The sequence below is a fragment of the Centruroides vittatus genome, unplaced genomic scaffold (genome assembly GCF_030686945.1).
Source record: "Centruroides vittatus isolate TY-2023 unplaced genomic scaffold, ASM3068694v2 contig_877, whole genome shotgun sequence".
Taxonomy (NCBI): domain Eukaryota; kingdom Metazoa; phylum Arthropoda; class Arachnida; order Scorpiones; family Buthidae; genus Centruroides; species Centruroides vittatus.
This window is the reverse complement of record NW_027122569.1, coordinates 175,579-201,307: the sequence shown is the minus strand read 5'-3', so window position 1 is coordinate 201,307 and position 25,729 is coordinate 175,579. Positions and strand designations below refer to the sequence as shown.

Sequence of the window (25,729 nt, the reverse complement as noted above, 5' to 3'; positions counted from 1 at the left end):
AATTAACGCATTACAATTTTAATTGTTCAAAAATTTTTTATATTTAACGTAATATATTTGAATTATGAAGTGTTTCGAGATACAACTGGAGTAACGTAATTAATGTTTTAATTTGTGAATGGCTCAAACATTAGTGTGAACCTCGTCCAGATGACAATGTAAATGTTTACAAAGTGTCTTTAGCATTTTATTATATATTTTAAGCGTTAAGTAGCATAATACATTAAAACAATTTTCGACTTATGTCCACCTATTTTGAGCCTTTAGCAATTTTTCAAACCTTTTATCGATTTTTTTAACTAATATAATCTTCTAAAACTTGGAAAAAGTTCTTAGAAATCCATTAAATATTTTTTTATGTTTTCTTGAAGTTTAACTTTAGAGTGAGCAGCTTGTTTCTTGAAGATTACTACTAGAGTTGTCATATTTTCGTGAAGTTTACTTCTAGAGTTATCATATTTTCTTGAAGTTTACTTCTAGAGTTATCATATTTTCTTGAAGTTTACTTCTAGAGTTACAATGTTTCTAGAAGTTTACTTCTAGAGTTATAATGTTTTCTTGAAGTTTACTACTAGAGCCACCATTTTTTCTTGAAGTTTATTACTAGAGTTGTCATATTTTCGTGAAGTTTACTACTAGATTTACCATGTTTTCTTGAAGTTTACTATATGAGTTGCCATATTTTCTTGAAGTTTACTTCTAGAGTAACCATGTTTTCGTGAAATTTACTACTAGAGTAATAACCAGTTTTTTGAAAAAGATACTCTAAAATAAGAGTAATTTCTTCTGTATATTCTAATTTACAGTAACAATATATTATTTTTATTAAGAAACTACTTTTAAGTAATAATAGTTTATTAGTATAAAATGTATGTATTAACATTACATAAAAAATAAACGCTGTATAAAAATATTTAAAATTTCACTATAAAAGTACCGTATATAATAACAGAAGTTGCGTAAATTAATTTAAAATTATAAAATTCTTTTTAGGATGTTAATATTCAGATTATTATAATTATAGTAGAGATTATTATTTCTTTATATTAAAATATATACTATAAGAGTATTAAATGCATTTAAACACAGGATCATGCGTAACGTTTAATGTGTTTTTTCAATTAAAATCTGTTAAAATCTCCAATTTTTCCTATTGAAAATGTTACTATAGTAGTGTTAATGTGATTTAATTCCTTACTTCCAGCGTAACAAAGCAGACGTATGACTGTATATCTGTAAACGTGATTTTAGAACAAGTTAATTATATTATATCAATATTGCAATGCTTTCAGAGTAACAAGATAAGGTTGAAATTTAGATATATGATTTTCTAATGGACTTGATTAAATTTAATATTACTCCTGCTTTTATAGTAACAAGATAAGATTAATTAGTTACGTATACCAGCTTCTGATAGAATAATTATATTTATTATTAATGTACTTTTACAGTAATATAATAGTGTTTCAGAGCAGTTATATCAGCTACTATCGAAATAATTTCTGTCTTATCTATAAATGCTTTTATAGTAACAATATATTATTTCGTTTTAATTAATAATTAACTTTGTACGCTTTTATAGTAACAAAATTAATTAAAAATTGTACCAATTTTTAATTAATTTTGTAACAATGACAAAACAGGGTAAAGCTTTCATACATATATATCTGATACAGGAATAAAACTGGGTAATGACTCCATACTTTTGTACCTGATACCTAACAATTAATGTACAGTAATGTTGTACTGTACATTAATTGAACTAAAACACAAACTATAACAGTAAAGAGATGCTACTATAGTAAAAATTGTTTCTATCTTTGTATAAAGCAGAATATTGCTACAGAAGCAAGGTATTTTATGTTAATTCAACGTCATAATGTGCTACTATAGTAATAAAATAATTTTAAATAATTAAAATTATTTTATTATGTTCCAATAATTAAAAGACACACATATACAATGTGTCTTTTAATTATTAAAGCACGTGTATACACATGCATGTATATTTGAATTATTTACACTTATTTTACTATTATAGTAGCAGGAATGGTAAAATTCTCTTAACAAAAGAACTTCAAATAATTACACGAAACATACGCACAATATAAATATATGTATTGTGCATATAATAACTTTAAATAATTATTAAAATGTATATAAATACACTGGGTGATCGATTAACAAACATAATCCGTTTCGAGACTTTGTTCGCTATCCGAATTGTTCGTTAACCGATCACCCACTGTATGTATAGTACAGTACAGCACCTTCTAATATCCATAACGAAAAAATATTAACAAATTAGTAGTCTTGCCTCTGTATATCATGCTTTTCCTGTTAGCAACAGAGTCATGCCGTCATAATCTATCTAACTCCTTCACGAGTTTAAGTAAAGACAGACAGACAAACGAACGACAGTAGGAATTTATAGGTCTACAATTTGAAACTCTTAATTAGGACTAGAGGATATATATGTCGACTTTTTAATTGTAATTAAGGAAATGACGTTTTTCAAAATTATATTAGTTTTATTGTACGTATCTTAATTGTTATTTTAAATATGTTAATTTCCTTAATTACGTTAAAAATAGATTTTTTTTTAATTAGAGTTAATAACGAAATAGATTTTTTTTTCAATTGTAATTAAAGAAATAGACACACACATTTTATTTTATTTAAAAGATTTAAATAACTTATTAAAAGAATTTAAGATAATCTTACAATTTTTTAAGAATAATATTTATTAATATTAATAATAATATATCTTATAATTATAATTATAATTAAATTACTTTACAATTTCATATAATTTTAATTATATATATACATTTCTAAATTATTATTTAAAATTATTTAGTTACTATAGTAGTTTTTGTATAAAATATATGTATATATATATAAAATATTTTATTCTGATTATTTTATCGAGTGTTTTAGTACACAAGATTAAAGATAAAAGTATCCTTTTTTATTTTTTAAATTTTTATTTTAAACTATTTATTTACTTATGTATTTTTTACAAGTAAAAATATTTATTTTATAAGAAAACTTACCAATGTTTAAATTTTTATTCATAAAAATTTTATAGAGTTCTATAACAATAAATATTCTCTAGGGAATCTTAAAAAAGTTAGAGTTTTATCTTTTAAAAAGTTTTTCTTCTTCCTTTTTTTACTTTCAAGTAATAATTTTCTCAATAAAAATCTAATCGAAAATAATGGATATTTTTATTATTATTTTTTATTAAAATAATAATAATAATATATTTTAAGTTTTTAAATTTAAAAAAGGAATATTTTTATAAATATTACTTTTTAAAAAATGTAAAATTGTCCTAAAATTTTTTAAAAAGTTATTTAAATATTTAATATAGGCCTATAATAAAAAAATAAATAAATAAAAACACATTACTATTTCTTTAATTACAATTAAAAAATAAATCTATTTCGTATTTAATTCTAATTAAGAAATCTATTTCTAACATAATTAGAGAAATGAACATATTTAAAATAACAATTAAGATATGCATAATGAAATTGATTAAATTTTGAAATATATCAATTTTCTTAATTACAATTAAAAAGTCGACTTTATTCTAATTAAGTTTTGTGATACATTTTTTTTTGCTGTTTTTTGTTACATTAAAAAAATTTTAAAAATATTATAAATTCTTTAAAAATTATTTTAAAATAATTTAATGTATATATATTAAATAATAATAAATTTTTATTGGTTAAGGTATTTAGAGATGAGCATTGTTATAGAGAAAATGATATCAATTTTTTACATCAACAATAAAAATTTTATAGAGTGTAAATGAGATAAATATCATATTGGAAAAAATAAATATAAAAATTAATTTATCAAATTCTTTAAGTAAAATATCGATATTATATTTTCTTCTTCTATAATTTATTGCATTACATTCTTTTAGTATATAAAAATAAACAAAAATTGTTAGAGTTACATAAATTATATTTTGTATTACAAAAAATAACATATGATAAACTTATCGTTACTGAGTATTTGTTAAATCCTATCTGAGGAAAATTTAAAATGAAACCTTTATCCTGCAATACACATAAATTTAATATATAAAACCCAAATTTCTAATGTTGTTCAATTCTATTAAATTAGAGCTATAGAATTAACTGATAACTGGATTCTAAAGTTAAAAAATTTATTATTTAAGCTATTATTTTGGTTTTATATCCTATTGTATAAGATGTTGGAAGAATTCCTTTACACCACTTCATCTTGAGTATCTCTTATTTTTCTGTGAAAATTTGTAATTATTTTTAACACGAATGGATAAATCCACACTCTATTAGCATCGTGGAGAAGGGCGTAACCAGGCACGTTACGCTTACCTCTGAGAATTTTACATAGAAAAAAATCATGCACCTTTTCTAATTTATATATGAAATCCACAAACCATTCTGGAGAAGCATAACATAGCATTGGACGTATAATTATATTAAATAACTTAGTTCCTAATATTAGAGAATTTCACTTTTGCCATTAGCTGAATTGAATTATTTAATGAGTTTTAGTAAAAATGTATTCTAAGTGAGAGTTAAAGCTATTTCACAGACCTACACACGAACATAAACGCATACACATACATGTATGTATGTATATAAATATATATAAATGTATGAAAATCAGTTATATATATTATGTCCTAATTATAAAATGATGCATGTAACCTGGAAACATAAATTGTTACACGCATAATTAGCCATATATTTAGATAATTTTAAACATATAATTAATTTACGTTGCCAATTTTGATATGTAATTAACATAATAGGCAAGTGTATGTACATCATAAAACACTTAAAAAATTGCGGATAATTTAAATATTAAATTACTTTCTAAATTTCATATGAATTCCTTTCCATAACGAATTCGTCTCCATTTCTTAATTGTAATTATAACTTATTATATTTAAGAAGTATTTTCGATTTCTTTCTAATACGAATTAAAAACGAAAGAAATTTATTTTTAATTGCAATTAAGTAAATTGACACATTTTTCAACAATGGAAAGATTAGCGTTTTTATACAATTGTTAATTGTTTTAAAAATATGTACATTTCATTAATTGCAATCAAAAAATTGTTTCTTAATTTAAATTATAAAAAGCGAATTAAATTTATATTTTAACTGTAATTGAGGAGTGGGCGTATTTTAAAATTATAACAATTTTATTGCATATTTTTAATTATTTTTATTTTAAAATACGTTCGCTTTCTTAATTACAATTAAAATTATATTTAAAAAGTCTGAATGTCATTAAAATTTTTAAATATCATTTAAAAGGAAAAAATCAAAAGCAAAAATTGTTAAATATCGAAAATTATAAGCAATTTTTTTCATTTATTTATGAAAATATTTTCGTGTTTAATTTTCAATAACATGTAAAATATTGTATAAAAAATTAGTTAACTTTTAAAAATCATATAAGTAAAGTTTATTAAAAAATTAGTTTAAAAAATATATTTTTTAAAATCGTTATTAATTTTTTTTTAATTTAAAAAAAATACTAGAATATCGTCTCTATAGATTTAAATTTGGTTTTGTTTTTTAATTAAAGTTGTAATTGCTGTTAAATTAAAAATAAAATAAAATAAAATTTACATATCAAATCAATCCGTAAAAACAATTTAGTAATATTTTTAATAGAAATTTATTTAATTTTATTCAGTTTACAGGAAAGCAATAATTATTATAATTATTTAATTTGTCATTTTATTCAATTTTTTTTTCTCCAGAGGGAGGAGAATATCAATAATTATTTATTTATTTTAAGCTGACGTGTTTTTGTGACGTTTTATACGCAATTGTGACGTTTTATTAGGTGTGATTTTTAATATTTCTTCGTTTATATTCTAATTATAGTAGACATATATAGAGAAAGAGGATTACTATCTGTTGTTTTCATTGGTTAGTGTATGTATTTTTACACGTTACTTGACATTTCACGTAGTATGTAAAAATTTCTAAGTTGTGAAATGGTGTTGAAAAGAGCTTTATCTGGCAAAGTGCCAGATAACTTACAAAGTATGTCCCAATGCGGACAAGGTACGCGAATGACGTCATCGACTGGTTGGTATCGCCACTTGTTTGAATACCGTACTCGGGTCACCCCGTGATGGATCAATAATTCCTAAGCTTCTATGATGTTCACGCATTGCACGAGTTGCTTTTTCATGACATATCACGAAATTTTTTTAAAAAATTACTAGAATTAAAATAATTTCTGAAGTCCCCTTCTCAGGAAATGAAGTTTCGGAAGGCTAAACGTGTTCAAATCGCACTATGTTCTTTAACAATATTTTAATCATTAACTGCTCTAATTAACTAAATTATTTTGCTTATTTTAATTTAAAAAATTAACATTGTATATTTTAATTTATTAATTTTAATTTTATTTACTGACAAATCGATATGACGTGAGCTATATATGCTGCAAACAACATCGTAATTTGAATAGTGAATATATTGATAGAAAAAGGGATGTTTTAATGTTAAATTTTCGCTTAAATCGGCGTAAAATATATTAAATTTCGCATATTTTCGTAATAAATTTTGCATAAAAATCATTCTTTAAGAGAATTTCTATCTTATAAAACTCAAATTGTATGGTTTCTTAATGTTAATATATGGCATCCTTGCCACAAAATTCATCGATTAAACATTGTTGTGCACAAAATAGTTTTAAAAAATGTCTACTGTTCGTGTTCAAAGTGTTCAAATCATTATAAGAATCTAACATTTCGTGTATAGAACTAGTTATGTGAGCTGAATTTTCATAATTGTAATGGTTTCATCAGAAGCAAAAAAAAAAAAAAAAAAAAAAAAACACGTAGGAACGGACAGACAAACAAATCAACCGTGAAATATACTTAGAAAAATAGAAATTAAACAAATAAAAATCATTTAATAGTTTATTATTGTTGTTGTTATTTTGAATTCAACAGAATTCATTAAAGTAATTGTTCTACATTTATTAATGAAGAGTTTCTATTTAATTTGTTATGCTTAACATTTACATTGTTATACATCAGGGACTTACTTTAATTTCAATGAAACTGTTGACTTTTCTAATATTTAACTTATAAAACTTTTAAGATTATATATTTTAATACATTAAATGTTAAGATACGGTAAAAATTAATCTCCAAAAATTGGTAAAAATAATTAAAATTTCGTCTTCGTTCCTAAGAGGATGTAGGAAAGTAGTTTTAATTATATTTTAATTCGAAAATCAAAGTGTAATTATGATTAAAAGTAATTGAATTTCGTTTATTCAATTGGGGGATGGAGATTACAGATAGTAATTTTCTATGTGTGTATTTATCTTCTTCTTTCCTAGACACGAAGGACCAATCAAATACATCTGATGTGTATAGAAACGAAAATGTTCTATTCTCGAGGGTGCCATTAAGGTATCTGCTATGGTTCTGAAGGTGTTTGTAATCGAAGAAAGATCCAAAACTCCTGTAATTTTCTCGTAACGAATATACGAAAACTACTTTTTACCTATATTCATTTATAATCAATGTGTGAGATAAGTGTAGAAATTGAAGTGAATTTTCATAAGATACTCCATTGAAAAATTCATCAAATCAATTGATTATAATTAGTAACATAGTTAATTCTTTATTTTTGGATGGTTTATTAAATTATTCACAAAGCTAATTGACAATTTTAATCAGAAATATAAACAATAATTATGAAAATACGTTGCTTTCAGGGTCTTTTAAATGTCGGTAGAGGCTCTGAAAAAATCAAATAAAATCTGAGAAAAATAAGAATTTTTTTTTAATATACAAGAAATTTAAAGGAATGAATATTTTTGAGGACCCATAAATGTAAATCCTAAGTCTATGTTAATATCTCGTGAAAAGGGTTTTCTTAATATCAAATATTTTATACGATTCAATAACATTTTAATTAAATCATTCATGAATTACTTCATTAAACATTCCAATTTACTAAAATTAAATGAAATAATTTCATAACTTCTTTATCGGCTTCATAAATCACTTCTTTAACAATGGATAGAGTATTTTTATATAAGAATTTTTAGTTTTAGATGTATCCAGATATTGTTAATGAATGGATAGTTTATGCAGAAAGAAGTATACAAACTTTATATATGTCTCACGCGGTATATTTATTATGGCCATACTTCATACAATAGACATGACTTTGTAGAGGATCGATGCTTCGGCTATTCTTAATTTTTCTTCTTCTATTTTGTTTTCTTTATCAGAAATTTTTATAAATTCCTTAATTATGGAAAATAAAACGACAACTTATAAATTTATTTGAGTTTTTGATATTTTGCAAGGAGGAAATTGGACTTTTCTGAGGTCAGATGCGAGTAGAAATTCGAATTTTTCCATTCTCTCTTTCTCTCTTTCTATCCAAATATCTTTGTGAAGCGTGAGATCATTGTAGTCATAGCAACCACGTAAAGCAATTGTGTGTAGCTAGCATGTGTCGGGGCTTTTGATAAAGTGTCCAATTCTCGGTACAGCATTGAAAAGATTTTCGGTGGTTACAACTTCAAAAATGATCTTCTTACGTGTTCTCGGCTACGTAGTTGGATTAAGAAACACCACCGTATTGTCCGTTCTGTAGTTTTAAACAATTTAAACATTTATTTTTCTAATTAGCACTGCATATTTTTAATTAGTGCCCGCTACTCGCTAACTAAAAATAAATTAGCGACGAGTATTACCTCGACTAAATTCTCATTTAAACACTGTGTAAATTAAATAAAATTGAATTTTTGTAAAAAAAATCTTTTATGTAAATAATCGATTTTTATGTATTTTTATCGATGAGTAAGCTAATTTTACAACTTATGATCGATACCAATTCTTGCACGGGTATGTTTTTCTATACAATCATCATTCTCCATCCACTTTATCATATTTTTGTCTCTGGCTATTTTCGTATCTATAATGTGTTCTAACGCCTGATATATAAAGAAAAAAAATATAGTAGGCTATTTCCTATTCGATTTCCTTCTTTTTTAATATATACTCACTCTGCAATATATGTGCAGTACCATTGAAGATATCCAACTCTGAAGTAGATAGTGGGAAAACAAATTCTATACTCCTTTAATTCCTTTCAGTTCGAATCTGTTCGGTTCTTCAAATATACTTTTTCTGTCGGCTTTTGAAGAACAACATACAGAACGTACACTTTAACAATAATGTTTCCTGCAAACCTTTCTTTGTGATAGTGAGTTAGAAGCACTTCCATGGCAACTTTCCTTTTTTTTTTTTTTTTTTTTAAATAAAACAACTTATTCGGATTTTTATGCATTAGTGACAACTCCAGATGATGTTACACATTATATATATACATTTAAATTGCATCGTTAAATTTATTTATTGTACTTACAAACCTTTTTTGTTGAAGTGTGACTATTAGGTTAATGGTAATTCAGTCGTCTCGAAAAGATAAAATACATTTGTACTGCTTTAAAAATATTTAAAATTGAAACTAATTTAACAATTTGTTTTATATTTATAAGAAAATTGCTTACATTTATTTATTTACGGCGCTTGGAAGCTACTGTTTAGAATCGAGGATTTAAGAGAATTTTTTAAAATATAATTAAGTTTTTTTTAAATTTTTAATAACAAACTTTATCCAATAAGAAATAATTTATAAAACAATAAATTTCGTATAAATTTATATGATTCAATTTTTAAAGTAAGCTTAAAATCTTGCGATAACTTATTTATTATCCTTTCAAATCCATGCGGATTTTAGAGGATAGTAAAAACTTTTCCTTGATTGAGATATAAAACAGTAAAGGAAAGTAAGTTCAAACTCGATTCTCTTATGTTTTTTTTTTTTTTTTTTAATCTATAAACTAACATTAGTATTCCACCATTCTGTTGTCTTCGTCTACTGTGCGTTACATACAATTGAAGAACAACAAAATGGCGGAATACAAATGTACTCTAATAAGTAATTGAAATTTGGAAAAAAAAAACCAATTTAAAGAGAAAATATAAGATAAAAGTTGATATATAATATTTTAAAACTTTTAATATTTTGTTTATATATATATATGTAATTTGATATCAATAGCCGAATATTAAAGTGTCTTGAATCATCATCAATTGAAAAATCATCCGTATAATTTTATAAGATTTTTGAATAGAAAGTAATTTTATTTTATAAAATATCATCAGTTTTAAACAGCATTTTGTTATTTTGATCGATAAACAATTTAAAGTAAACATATATCCGTTTTAGTAAATCTCCAATGTGTATTTTTCTATTTTCTTATATCCTTATTTTTTACAATATTTTCCCCGCAATTTTACTCAAAACATTTTTTTAAAAAATATATTAGAAAATAATAACATAAAAATCGTTTTTATTTTGATAATATAAATGTAAAAAGAATTTATTTCAGAAAAATACAAAAATTGAAATTAAAAAATAATATCAATTTTATAAATCGTACAGAAAATAAACGTAAAAATATTTTAAAATAAGTGAAATAGACAGAAAAATTTAACAATTGAAATAGACAGAAAAATTTAACAATTGAAATGAACATAAAATTTAACAATTGAAATGAACTTAAAATTTAACAATTGAAATGAACTTAAAATTTAACAATTGAAATAGACAGAAAAATTTAACAATTGAAATGAACACAAAATTTAACAATTGAAACAGACAAAAAACTTTAATAATAAATATATAAATTAATTTATTAATCATATTAGGCCATAGCCTGTTATTACGGGGTGTTATTACATTGTATTCACATTCATCGTAACAATAATAATAATGATTTGATATCACCGGTTAGTCTTAATACATTCATTAGTTGTATTGGTTCAAGGAGATATAACTTTAAAGAGGTTGATTACAAAAGATTTTTACATAATTGTATAATTTGTAAATTATTATAGAATTTTCATCGTGAAATAAACGATACATTTGATTTTCTTCTTTAAAGGTATTTAGTTGATTTAAATTCTCTTTGTTTCTTAATTCGTATCCCTTTTTACACTCACAAAACACGTGATATTTGGTAAATAAATCTTGGCATTTTGGACAGATTATTTTTGAAAATTCGTAAATTTTATTGTTAACTATAATCATTTTGCTATTTAATCTAGGTTGGATAAAAAATTTCTTGATTATAAACGGCATATTAGATAGCATATAATTATTATTAAAAGGTTAGTCCAGAATAATAATATACCATCTAGGCTCTTTTCTCCTATGCATTTCTTCAATATCATGAGCAAAAGTAATTTCTAATGTATTTTGAATTAGTTGATTCCTTATTAAATCGCTAATTTCTGAATTTTCTAACAATGGTAGTCCTCTGTCCACTTGCAATGGTGGGCATTTCTTGTCAAATTGTTTTATTGGTCAATTATTCTAATCATACAAGTATCTGCTCCGTATTTACTCAACTTATTTAGCAATACAGCAATAACCACAGTCATACGCTTTTTCCAAATCCAAAAATAAGGCGTAGACTTTGTCTCTTTTTATATAATTGCTATTGAACTAGTGCCATTACTGTGAATAATGCAATTTGAGTACCTCCGTTTTTTGTGAATGCAAACTGAGTATAATTAGGGTATTTATTAGTATCAGTCCACCCATTAAACTTATCCATTAATACTGCTGTAAACAGTTTGCGAAATCCAGACAGAAGAGCGATAGAACAATAATTAGCTGGACAGTTTCGTACTCCTTTTTTAAATATCATTTGAAAAGTGACCCTATTTCAATTTTTAGGTATTATACCCGTGTAGTAGAAATTATTATATAGATTAGCCGATGCGTGAATACCTTTTATCGAAAATTTTTTAATTATCAAGTTGGTAATGGAGTCAGCACCAGGAGCCGTTTTCTCTCTTAACTTTTTAATACATCTATGTAAATTTTCTACATTAAATATTTTTATTATTAGTTGGTCGTGGTCAAAATACATTGTAGTTTCTGCTCTTTGTATTTATTTATATAAGTAATAGAAAATTCCTCTAGGTATTGCTTCCACTTATCATACGTCACATAGCACTTGGGATCTGTAGTTTGCGATTTATTACGGACTTGATTAATAATATTCCAAAATTTTTTGGTATCTCTGGCCTCCAATAGTTGGTCAGTCATTTCCGAAAAATATTTCTTTTTTATTTTTTTGCTTTAATTAAATTTTGATAAATGTTTTTGTTCCTTATATATTCTTTCAATGCTAACCCCGAGTTCGTTTTTCTAAAATACTGTAATTTGCGTTGTTTTTTAATCTTACGAAGGTAACAACTCTTATAAAACCAAGCTTGTTTGAGTTGTATTCTTTTCTTGTTCCATGAGAGTTTGTAACGGAACTGGTCTATTATGTTTACTAAGTTATCATATTTCTGTATAGCCGTAGTATTACTGTCGCGATCCAGTATCTTTGACAATTTATTACTGAATTCATTTTTAAATTTTCTCAAATTAAATCTTCCCATGTCTTCTTCATAGGTTTGATTGTTTTTTTGGATTTGATCTTCCTTGTTTTCGTGTGGAATTCCAATTAATTCTAGTTGCATTGGGAAGTAGTCAGAAATATCATTATTTAAAACCCTAAATTTCCTGATCTTATTTAAAGCGAATTCCGAACAAATAATATAATCAATTATGGATTTGCCAACATTACACAGAAAGGTATATTTTCTGCAGGGCAATCGTTAGGGATTCTTCCATTTAATATGTATGAACTGTTATCTTGTACAAATTCTAGTAATATTTTTCCTCCTGAGTTAATTTCTTTATCTTTCTTCGACATTTTAATGTTATTAATTATTCCATTATTAGTTTTGTTTTTTGTATCCATTCTTTCACCTATTCGGTTATTGGCATCTTTATTTATTATCCACAGATCTGTGATATTAGTTTTCTGTATTATCATATTTTTGGTTTCTAGTAAGATAGTCTTTTTATCAGTGGTTGATGGTAAGTATATAAGTCCTAAACGTGTTTCTCCCCAGAGTGTACATAAACGTTGACATAGTTCTAATTCAACTAGGATATAATTGTGGTCAACTTTCCAAAACTTTAATTCACCGAGATTTTTATTAATCAACAGCAATAGACCTCCAGAGGGATGACCGAATTTACTATTTCTTTGACCTTTACTTTCTAATAATAACAATGCCCGTTCCAAATATGTTTTATCTTCTGTTTCTAACTGCACCAACCAAGTTTCAGAAAGACCAATAACAGCATTAGATCTAAGTAACTATGAAATATATCCGTGTGTAGTTTTCTCTGGAGTCCTTGAATATTCCAAAAACCAATGAAAACTTTAGAATTATCGCTTTTAGTATTGTAACTTACTTCGAGTGACAAGTCTATAGCTATATTCGTCTGGAATAGTCTATGCCTTTTTAGATTATTATTTTCTGTTATTTCTTGGTTTATAATATCATCTGTTCTCCAAGAATTCTTAGGGATATAAGATTTTATTGCGTGCATATGCGATAAACCTTTTAACTTAGTCCTAAAAAAACTCTTTACAGTAGAGCATCGATTATCCGACTCAATTGGGGACTGGGGTTGGTCGGATAACTGAAAAGTCGGATAACCGAAAAGTATGAAAAAATACATTATTAGTATAGTGTATTAGGCCTGGTTTAAATACTAGCCTCCCTTTCATGGTCGAGCCAGTGCTGCCAGCTAAAACATGCAAAAATTTAACAAAAATAATATTAAAGTAGCCAAGACATAACCAAATATTGTAGCGCCACATCACTAGCGGACATTTGAATTTGTCGACTAGAACGCGGTCGGTTAACCGATAAGTCGGTTAATCGGGGGGTCGGATAATCGATGCTCTACTGTATTTGCATAACTTTTTCTAAGTTAAGATCATATGTATAGATAGACTTTTTATTTATATAGAAATCATCTCTAATTATAATTTTGACGCCTTTGGCTTTTTCGTGTTGAGCTATTGAAATCAAATTTTGGTTAATGTTACCTATGGTGCCAAAATGACGACTCGTTTCTGATTCCTGCAAACAGAAGAAAAGAAACAGTGGAGACGCACATTCTAACCTAACCTATTCTAATAATTTGGTTGGTAATAATTATGGTAATTTATTAGAATAGGTTAGGTTAGAACGTGCGTCCTCACTGTTTCCCTTCTTGTATTTGCTGGAATCAGAGACAAGCCGCCATCTTGGAACCATGGGTAACATTAACCGAATTGTCTTCAACGAGTCGATTTCTTACAGTTTTTGTGCCATTTTTTTTGGATTCCAATTGATAAGCTCTATTTTCTTCTTTCAGTATATTAACTTTTGTTTTGATGTTTTGTAATTCGGTATTTAATTGGGTAAATTTTTCTTGAATTAATTCATATATGGATTTCAACGAATATCTTTGTTCTTCTGCTGTTGAAGTGTCTATTTCTCGTACGGTGTAAAAATAGTCTTGTATTTTTGGAGATCTCACGTCAATTAGTTCACCTCTATCTATAATCCCGTTCTTCTGTTGGATTTCGTGATTGGGCATAATTTCAGATGTATTAGTTTTATCTGTAACTTTAGGATTAACATTGCGAGGCTTCCCCCGCATCTTCTTTTGCATATCTGTACGGCCACCATACTGAGGTGATCTAGACAACGGACCTGGATTAGATTCTATCCCCGAAATGAACAATAAATATAATATCAATAACAGGGATAGTCTATTTTTGTATATTCATTTCAATTGAGATTGCATTTTCACCTGAGAACAAACCATTAGCACACAATGTAGTGTCGATATTCTCTTGAGATAATGGCGCCAACACCTTCGCCGGTCGAAACACCCCCCAGAAAAATTTAACAATTGAAATAAACACAAAATTTAACAATTGAAATAAACACAAAATTTAACAATTGAAATAAACAAATTTAAAAAATTGAATCAAAATAAGAATTAAAAAATGAAATATACATAAACATTTTAAAAGTGAATGTCGAATTTTTCGTTAAAATTTAAATAAAAAAATATGTTTTCTCTACTTTTTTTTAAAATAATGTTTTAAAAAATATTAAAAATATATATTTTATGTAAGAAAATAATAACGTTGAAACTGTATTTCTTTCTCTTTTTATTTGAAACATTTTTTAAATTTAAAATTATACATTTTTATATAAAAATAATAGGCTTGCAACAATATATTTTAATATATATATATATATATATATATATATATATTTATTTATTTACATTAAAATTATTAATATTTATTTTAGAAATAATTATTTTTAGTGTACTGTAAATAAAATTCAACCAATTACTAATATAATAAATATACAAAATATTCTATACTTAATTAAACTAACATTTAATTAAGGTAATAAAATTAATTTCTGTTTTTCTGAATTTTCTCTTGTTAAGACAAATTAGTGTTTAGTTTTAATTTTTTTTAAAATTCTTTATAAAAATTTGAATTAATTTAATTAATAAGATATATATTTTTTAAAATTTACGTTCAAATTTTTATCGAAAAAAAGCAATTAATGTTAAAAATAATTATATTATAAAATAAATTTTGATATAAATTTTTATGAATTTTTAATAAAAATAATAAGTATTAAATTTAGGAATTAATTAAATTTAAAAGAAATAAATTTTTTCCTTAAAAAATAAAATTTTAATAAATATTTGTAACTAACTTTATTAATTTTAAGTTAAAAAAATTATTTTATTATTTTAATTTTTAAATTTTTTATTAGAAATTATAAAAATACGAAAATTTATGTTTATTTATTTATTTATTTCTGTATTAAAATAAAATGCAAAAAGGTCTTAATTTAAAAATAATTAAAAATTGATTTAAAGCTATGTTTAGTTTAGGAAAATGTTAATAAAATTATTTTCATTTTGATAATAAACGTAAAAATAATTTATTTCAGAAAAATACAAAAATTTATATCAAAAAAATATATTAATAATTTCGTAAATTATAGAGAAAACAGACTAAAAAAATTCTAGAATAAGTGAAATAAACAAAAATTTAACAATTGAAATAAACTCAAAATTTAATAAATGAAATAGACGTAAATTTAGAAAGTGAAATCGATATAAAAATTCAAAAATGAAATCAACATAAAATTTGAAAAGTGAAATAGACGTAGACATTTTAAATGTGAAAAGAGAGAGAAAAATTCAAAAAGTGAAATAGAAATTTGAAAAATTGAATACATAAAAACATCAAAAGTGAAACACACATAAAAATATTTTAAAATAAATAGACAGAAAATTTAAAAAGTAAAATCACAAATATTTTTTTTAAAAAACGTCATGAATTCGAACAAAAAAATACACAAAATTGATTTAAAAAATTAATTTCTAAAAGTGTAAATAGACATAGATATTTTTTCTGATTTTTAAAAAACAAAAACCAATCTGAAAGCAGCATAAAAATTTCCTAATTCACTAAATAGAAATAAATATAAACATTAATTGTAAATATTTGAAAAATAGGCCATAAACAATTCAATAAATTTAATTAAAATAACAGTTTCGTTTGAAAAATAAAAATAATAATAATATTTATAAAAAATTGTTGATAACATTACAAATACAAACTTGTCATTAAAAATTAAAATCTGGACAAAACAAGCTTTCTTATTTGTAAAAAAAATCCACATTTTATTCTAGAATATTTTTTTCAATTTAGTAGAGCATCCTAATATATAAATGTTTTATATATTTTTCTTCCTAGATTTTAATCCTTAATGGAAGTTATAGTAACATTTTTTCTTCTCTAGTTTAAGAAGATTTTATAAAAGTTCTTATTTTTCTAGATTCTTTTTACTGTTAACTTTTTCGAAAGTAGTTTTTTGAAATATTCATGACTTCTTGAAATTGTGACATAGAATTTTTAGAAAAAAGTATATATCAGTTGTTTGGAATAGGACGGTTGTCAGGTTGTTTATGTAGTTTGTCGCTGGAGGCTTTTGTAACTTAGTTGGCTTTGTTTCAAGTGAATAAAGCAAGGTAAAACTTTACTTCTTTAAATAAAAAATATTATTTTAAATATTTATTAAGACATACAAATGTTTACATACATATATAAACAATTTTTTATTATTTACAGTCAAAAATTTAATTTTACGCTTTAAATAATTAGACACCTCTTGGGTAAATTATACGATCAGAATGGCTTTAAGTAACGTCAAAAATTTATCCATTTTACATGTGGATAAATGGATCTCAATTGTTACACTAAGTATTACTTTTTAATACGATCAAATGTGAAGCCATCACTGTACTTCTCCGTCTTGCCACCCTTAATCATCATTAAGTGGAATTTCTTAGTTGCTCCCTTCTGCCATTAAGTAGAGTTTTTATGGTCAGATACAAATCGTACAGTACTTACATTGTTAATAATAGTAAAAATAAACGAAAATTGAGTTAGTTTTCTATATAAATTTACTATTTAATCTAGAAAAGAAACTATTTTGATAGTGTGTTAGTTGAAAAAACACTCCTAACTTTTTTTGCAACGTCGTCGAGTGTAAGTTATAAAGAATATTTCCAACAGGATCTGGCAGAAAAGAGGTCATAGAAGAATCATTCTAGCTCTGATTGATTACAAACCAATACTGTTAGCGATGCGACTTACATGAGAAGATATATGTTGTGAAATGCGAAGTGTGAACCGTGATATAGAATAGAAAAAAAATGGAAGAAAAATACAGATTTTATTTCTTTCTTGTAGAAAAAAATACGTTAAAAGTCACCTTCAATTTAGTTTTCCAAAACTCTTTTAAGAGTTTTCAAACTGTATATGTATGTGTGAGAAGTAACATTTGTTCTTTTTTCTTAAATCGAAACATTTGGAGAAGAATTTAATTTCAATTTTGGTTATTTTAAAAATCATTTTTTAAATATTGTTTAAAAATTATTTTCTACTTTTGAATTTAAATAAAATTTTTATTATTTTTTTCTTTAAAAATGTTAACATCTATTTATTTTATTGTATCGAGTAATTGGATAAATTGAAAGTTTAATTACGTTTATATATAAGTATAATGTTTTCTAGTGTGATCCTGCTGTGGGAATGAAGACTTTCTTTGATATGTTATTTAAAGAACCGCCCAAAGTCATGCTTTTTGGTGCTGCGTGTACAGCAGTCACGGATCCTATTGCTAAGGCATCACAATTTTTTCAATTGGTGCAAGTAAGTATAATTCTTAGGAAAAAAATTTTATCTACTAGCATGCATTTAGCTCTTAAATGTATATTAAAAATGATATATTTATGTGTATAAAATTAAATTTTCTATTTTATCACCACGTAAACTATCGATTTAATCGAATTTTCTATATAAAATCTCGAGTATTAACCTGTTACCCAACTTGGTCGAACAATTTTCTTGCTATGAAGCTATAACATGTCACTCTCTGATATTGAGTGACGTTACATTTTCGTCATGATTTTGTAACCTTTAATGCTACCAAACTGTCACATTTACCGGTTTACACGATACCAGAATAGATACTTTAACCCTGCAGGAACGACGTTTGTTTCGCTTGTTGGAGCCATTTTTATTTTTTATTCGATTTATAACACGAAACGTATACATATACTTGTACATTTGACTTACTTTTTATAGGTGACGTATGCTGATACACACCCAATGTACACTAGCGAAAGTTATCCCAACTTTTTTCGAGTGGTACCCAGTGAATCAGCATTTAATCCAGCGAGGGTGGCCTTGTTACAGAGGTATAACTGGACGAGAGTTGGAACTTTATACCAAAATTCTCCACGTTACGCTTTGGTGAGTATTCACTATTTAATATTATGGTTTTAGAAAACGAAATTAATTAAAATATATCGATTAGTACAACTACTACTGTACATGAAACATCCAGCTTTATTCAGTTATAATACATAAATTATACGATGTAATCACGGTATTATATATTAATTTCTGTATATTTTTCTCTTTTTTTATACGAATTTCTTGGCTTGAAGAATACATAAAAGATCTTAATCCTTAAAATCTATATATTCTTCATCATTTTCTAATCTTTCTTTTCTTCGAAGCAGCTTGATATTGTTGAAGACTTAACAATGACAGCAATAAATTCTACATAATTACGTTGTTATGACATATTTACGATATTGTCTAAAATTCCTCCATTGTTATATGAAAGATTTATAAATTTAATCGCTATAAATTGATAAATGGAATATTTTAATTTCCCAAAATATCGATTAATCGATTAGTTTTCTACTTACTAAAAAAATATCTATAACTTTTGAGTGATAGTTTTAATCACACTATATTAAAGTATGAAGAATGAAAAAGGAGATTGAAGTTTAATATAAGACGAAAGTATAAGAAATATATTTTATTTTTTTAGAAAAATTTATAGAACGTTGACTTCAACAACAATAATTTACAGGAAATGTACGCTTGATCAAAATAATTTTTTTTTTCTTATTTAAATCATAAATATCACGTGTTGCATATAATTTAAAAAATTATATATTATAAAATTACAAAAAAATGAGAATTTAAACATTAAATATTAATTAAATATAATAAATTTTATTTTAATATAAGCAATTAATCTTTATATAAATACATTTTTGACGCTATATTTTATTATACAATTTAAAGTAATTAATTACAATTAAATATAAAAATTGAACAATTTTAAGAATGTAATTGATTCATATTAGGAAGAAAATTGATTAATATTTAGAATGACCTTGATTAAGATGAAATATATTAATATTAAAATGAAACTGATTAAAATTAAAAAAAAAGTAAAATTGATTTATTAATTCTAATTCTTGTAAATGACAGAAAACGACAAATTTAAAAATCAAATTAATTTTTTTTAAAAAGTAAACTTCTTGATATGAATTTTTACATTTTCATTGTTTGTATTTTATTTTATTTTCGTTTTTTATTAAAATAAATTATTCTAAAGTAAATATAATTGCGTGAAAGCCAATTGAAAGTTGAAAAGTCACGTATATATTTTAACATATAAATCATTTTTAACAAAAGTTTCTTTAGAATTTAATTCATAAAAATCTCAATTAAATTCTGTTTATTTTCTAGATTTTCTGCATCAAAAACATAATATGTAAATATAATTTTAAAATATAAAGCATTTAACATGATTATAAAAATAAATCAGATTTAAAATATAATTAAATCTGAAAATATCATTTAATGTAATTGTTATAAACATTTATATTTATCCTAATTAAAATAAATGTATTTACCCAAATTTGTTTTGACATTTTAATTATTAAACAAGATAATTTACTCAAAGTATCGTTATAATTGTATTATTAACGATATTAACCAAGTTAGAATTTAATTTTTAATCCTTTTTTTTCTTTTTATTTGAGAAATTAATCTTTAAAATTTTACCCAATTATCTAACCGAAAATTTTACCCAAATATCTAACAGAACATTTTTGTAAATAAAACTAGATTGAAAAATAAGTTTATTGCCTCTTCAATATGGCGTCAAACATCAGTTCTAATTTAATTTTTTTTAATTTAATTTTTTTTCTAGTGAAAGGCTCCATACTGTCGCCGGATATCAATTAATTTCCTTCATTACTTTATGTCAGTTTTGCTAAGAACATGTGTAAAAGTACTACCACTTGATGGATTTTTATTCTCATCTAGTGACCCCCCAAAAAAATCTATACTGTAAACTGTCACATTATTTTCTAATCAAGAATTTTCTAAAGAATTTTTATACACAAATTTTTAAATATTTTCTAAAAAGATCGTTTTATTTTGTTGCTGCTGTTTATTATTATTATTATTTTTATTATTATTTACATGAAATATTTTCATGAGATAAAATTCTGTCAAGCAAAAATTGAACAAAAGATTTATTGCGATTTTGGAGATTGGATTTTATCTATGGATTTGGGATGAACTTTTTTATTGTTGATTGATCAAGCGAGAAAAATCGTTTATAAATTATGAATCTTATATAAGAGAAGAACTTACAACGTTATTTATGGAAAGAAACGTCATCTCAATTATCACTCCAACATAAAAAATGTATTATCTAATAGATATAATGGCCAGGACAATATAAAGATATAAAAATGTCTTAAAAAACATGAAAATATATACAGGATGACAGGGTGGCTTAAATAACCATTATAACCATTATAAAGGCTAAATTTCTGCCTTATATATATATATATAGAGGGGGGGCCAAAATTCAGTCTACGAACGATTAATATTCATAATATACAGTGCCTGCGATTAACTAATTTTTGTGCCACTTTGCATGTTTAAATACTTTTAATTTTACGAATACACAACATAATCCTAAAGTCAATTAACTATTGTGAGGACTAATGTTTTGTATTATTGCTGCTCAAAATTTAGTCAGCTAATATAATGGCTAAATTATTTTGTATCTAATTGTACCAATAGATACAAAATAATTTAGTTTTGTGTGTCTCAGGTACTATACACTATGTACCAATAAATAAAATAAATTGTAATACAGTTTCATGTGGTTTAAATTACGTATATTTTATATAATAATTTTAAATTAATTTATTTATAGTTTATATATAATTTTTACTATTTATAATAAATTACAGTTTATTATTTTATTAGTATTATTATTTAATTTTATTATATTTAAATTAAAATTATTATACATAATTAGTGTCGTTGAAATTAAGTTAGAATATTTAATTACAATTAAATTTTAAAGAAAATTGAATTAAATTATGATTAAGATCGCTATTATGATTTATTTATAATTTAAACATTTTTGAGTGCTTTAAATAAATTATCAAACATTAAAATATGATTGTAATCAATAATAGATTTGAGGAAGATTAATTTGTATTTTAATTAATTATATTTAAAGTTAGAATCGTTACGTTTCTGCGAATTAAGATGATTATTTTTTTTAAATTTAAAATTAGTTTCTTAATTACAATCAAGCTTCATTCTCGAGAATATCATCTTGATTAACATCTCCATTTAATTTTAACTACTTTCATTGACGAGAAAAATGAAATTTCTGATGTTTTTTTAATTAATAAAATGCAAAATATTTATGAATTAATAACTCATTTTAACCTATTCGTGAGTCAAATATGCAGGCTAAACATATTTTTCATAGATTCTAGCCTATTTATAAGCCTACTAAAAGGATTTTTTCACATTTTTTAAACTGAAAAAACTAAGAAAAATGTAATTTTATTTTATTTATAATTTTTTATTAAATTTAATTTATCATTTTCATATCAGTATAAGATTTTTGGATGCCATTTCACTTTAAAAATCATTAAAATATAACACTTTTAGAAGATAAATTGAAGGTTTTTTTCGACTTACATTGCTTAAAATCAATAAAATATATTTTCAATAAAGGCAAATTTTTAAAATATAAATTAAATTTATATTTTGTATTTTAAATTGCTCAAAATTTCAACAAAATTTATATTAAAAATGCAAATTTTTAGAAAATAAATTATAATTTTCGGATTAATTAATAAAAATCGATAAAATTTATCGTTAAAAAAAGGGACAGTTTTAAAAGATTTTTCTATAATTTATCTCGATTTTAAATCTTTAAAAATTAGCAAAATTTATCCTAAAAATCAAATTTTTTACAGGCTAAATTAGAGATGTCTTTGAGTATTTTTAAATCGCCAAAATCAATAAAATTTCCTAAAAATGAAATAGTTTAGATGATAAATTACAGATTTTTTTTTGGATTTTAAATCTGAAAAAATCAACGAAATTTATCCAAATAAATAAATAAATTTCTTCACTTCATTTTTGTAAAACTCTCCATCATCATCTAAGCACTCTGAATTTGTTGTATGTGTGTATTTTCTTATTCTTATCTTTACGTCATTCCCTGTCAAAATTCTGGCTTCTTTCCAATTTCAAATTAGAAATTTTCCATCCTCTTTCGATCATTACAAATTTTTTAAACAATAATATAAGCGAGAATAGTCTTATATAAATTAAATTTTCAACATTTATTTATTTAGTTATTTATAATTTGATGCATTGTTCTAAATGCATAATATCTAAACGAACGTCCATTTTGCTTTTATTGGATTAACTTTAGTGTTATTTAGGACAATAAAAAAAAAGGAAAAATTAATACTTTGATGGAAATAATTCGTAAAAAACAAAAATTAAAAGCTTTTTACGTTCTTCAAAATATATATTTATTTATTTTCTTGTTACTTTTATTGAGATTTTATGAAGAGAATTTAAATTCCTTCCATAAATGGCATACGAAACATAATAAAAAATCCATAAAGTGCTATGGTTTTTCTGATAAATAATGCATAAATTTATCTAGTTTTTAAAAAAAATATATATATATAAATTTATGAAGGAATTTTAAATAAATCTGCGCTGAAAGTTGCAGAAGAAAACAATAAATTAAAGATATAAAAATATTTTAAATTATTTATTAGTGAATAAGTTAATTTTCTATAATTTAGATTGTTCAAGACTTGTTTACCGTTATTATTTACTATTTTTTAATAATAAAGTATTGTATGGCATTTATAGGGTGACCAAAAAGTCAGTTAATTGTGTTTTGTTTTATGCTTCAGGTGCTTCTATAAAGTATAAATCTGAGTGTAGAATATTGTGTCAACTCTGTCTTCACAGTGACTTTTGAATCGTCCTGTATATATATCGTAACTAAATGTATATTTAAGACAGTGTAATTATAAATTTAATTAAAACTCATAGAAAAATTCGCTAACTTCTTAAAATAAGATGAATTTGTGGTACGGAGATCATAAACAATCAGTTATGTTTACTAAAGTGTTTAATAATTCAAAGTCATCTTTCATATCTAATTATAGAACATGATTATTATAAATGCTGTTTTATTGTTAATGTAGCATTTGATAATTTACTATTCAGTCATAGCAGCAAGTTGCAGATACTAACTTCTCGTATCTTTAATTAGATAGTCTGTACGATATATTGAATATATAGAGATTACCTTTGTATGAGTATAGATTTCTCAAAAATCAAAGGCTCATGAAGGCCTTTGGTGTCCTAAATACTGTACATTCCTTTAAAAATTTTGGTTGAAAGCAAAACACTACTGAACACTAGTTGTGAGTTCGCACCTGCATGAGGAACAGATGTGTAGTTTTTCGAGTTTTCTTCGCGTGTGTAACATTTAAATAGGGGCTAGTTTTCATTATAAATAGGGGATCTACCAATGAGGATGCCTCCTTGGTAGATCGTCCATGCGTCAATTCGATCCAATGTTTGTAAAAATTTTCAAGCATTGATTGCAACAAGCGTACGTCGTGCCTACTATTGAATAGTGGTCGTGGGTTCGCACCTACACAATAAGCTGTCCACATGTAAAGTTTTTTCAGGTTTTCTTCGCGTGTCTAACACCTAAACAGGGACCAATTTTCTCATAAAAGTCCTAACGGAAAGCATACTCCTTCATAGATCGTAGATGCGTCAATCCAATCCTTATAAAAATATTCAGGCATTGGTAGCAACAGGCATCTGATTAGATGCGGTGTGCTTATTCAGTAGGCACTACGTATCTGACTAGATTTAATAGTGTTTAACGGCATTTTTTATAAACACCAAGGTTGACAAAGTTAAACCCTTTATAACTCACACGCTCCATTTAATAATTAGGAATATTTCTTATCTTCAAGAATTAAGTAATAACGATCAGGAATCACGTAATGATTTAAACTACTGATAATGTATCGTTATCTTTATCATGTGTCTTTCAAATTCTTCGAGTAGAGGCAGAAGAGTGGGTGTTCTACCTACTTAAAGAATATTTACATAATACATAAACAATAATAATTTTGTAATTTTTAAATGTCGACATTAAAACATCCTACACTCTTTAAACTATATTAACATTCTAAATTAATTCACTTTTTCAAGAAAATTAGTGATAACTTTGACTCATAAAACAGTTTATCCTAAAAATAATCAGGTAATAGGCGGATGATATTAAACACAATTTTATCAATAATTCCTCAAGTTTGATGGAGATTCTTACGATCTATATATATATATATATTAAAAGTCTAAAAAATCTTTTATAAAATGCAAAAAATTGATAAATTTTAAATGGTATAACGAGATAAAACCATAAATTTCTTAATAACAAAGGTAGAAGCCAGAGAAGACTATTTTCATGGAGCTAAACAAAAAATGACGCATCATTACGAATTTTTTAAAAAGATGCCGACAAACTAAAATAATTTTTACCCAGTTTACTTAATAAAAATATATATATAATGAGTTTAAAAATCGAAACGTAGTCAAAACTTTTAAATTCAAAGACGAATGGATCAAAATTTTCCGTTTTAGTAACTAATGTTGAAACGTCTTTATCAAATGATATACGATACTTATAAAAGCATTAATAACTGTTACGATTATTCTTTCCACGCAATTTTATCCTAAAATATCCAATTTTTAGAAAGATTTTTAAATATTAAACTCCATTTTTTCCCCTAATAATAATATTATTCCACCTCATCGCAATCGAATCCTGAGATGTACTTTTTTTTTTTTTTTTTTTTAATTTTTCGGAATTTGTTTCGTGTTTTAACAAATTTTATCTAATAAATTCCATTTTCTTCTCATTATTTAAGCATAACTCAACAAGATAAGGGCG

The 25,729-nt window shown here is 24.4% G+C and overlaps 1 protein-coding gene across 1 annotated transcript in view; it reads left to right on the top strand.

Annotated features, from left to right (window-relative positions):
- Nucleotides 1-25,729, top strand: part of LOC136983141 (gamma-aminobutyric acid type B receptor subunit 2-like) — a 93,647-nt gene that overhangs the window by 52,108 nt on the left and 15,810 nt on the right. Inside the window, exons 2-3 of the mRNA XM_067279779.1 lie at nucleotides 18,103-18,240; nucleotides 18,676-18,843. Coding sequence (XP_067135880.1) covers nucleotides 18,103-18,240; nucleotides 18,676-18,843 — 306 coding nt within the window. The remainder of the gene's footprint in view (nucleotides 1-18,102; nucleotides 18,241-18,675; nucleotides 18,844-25,729) is intronic.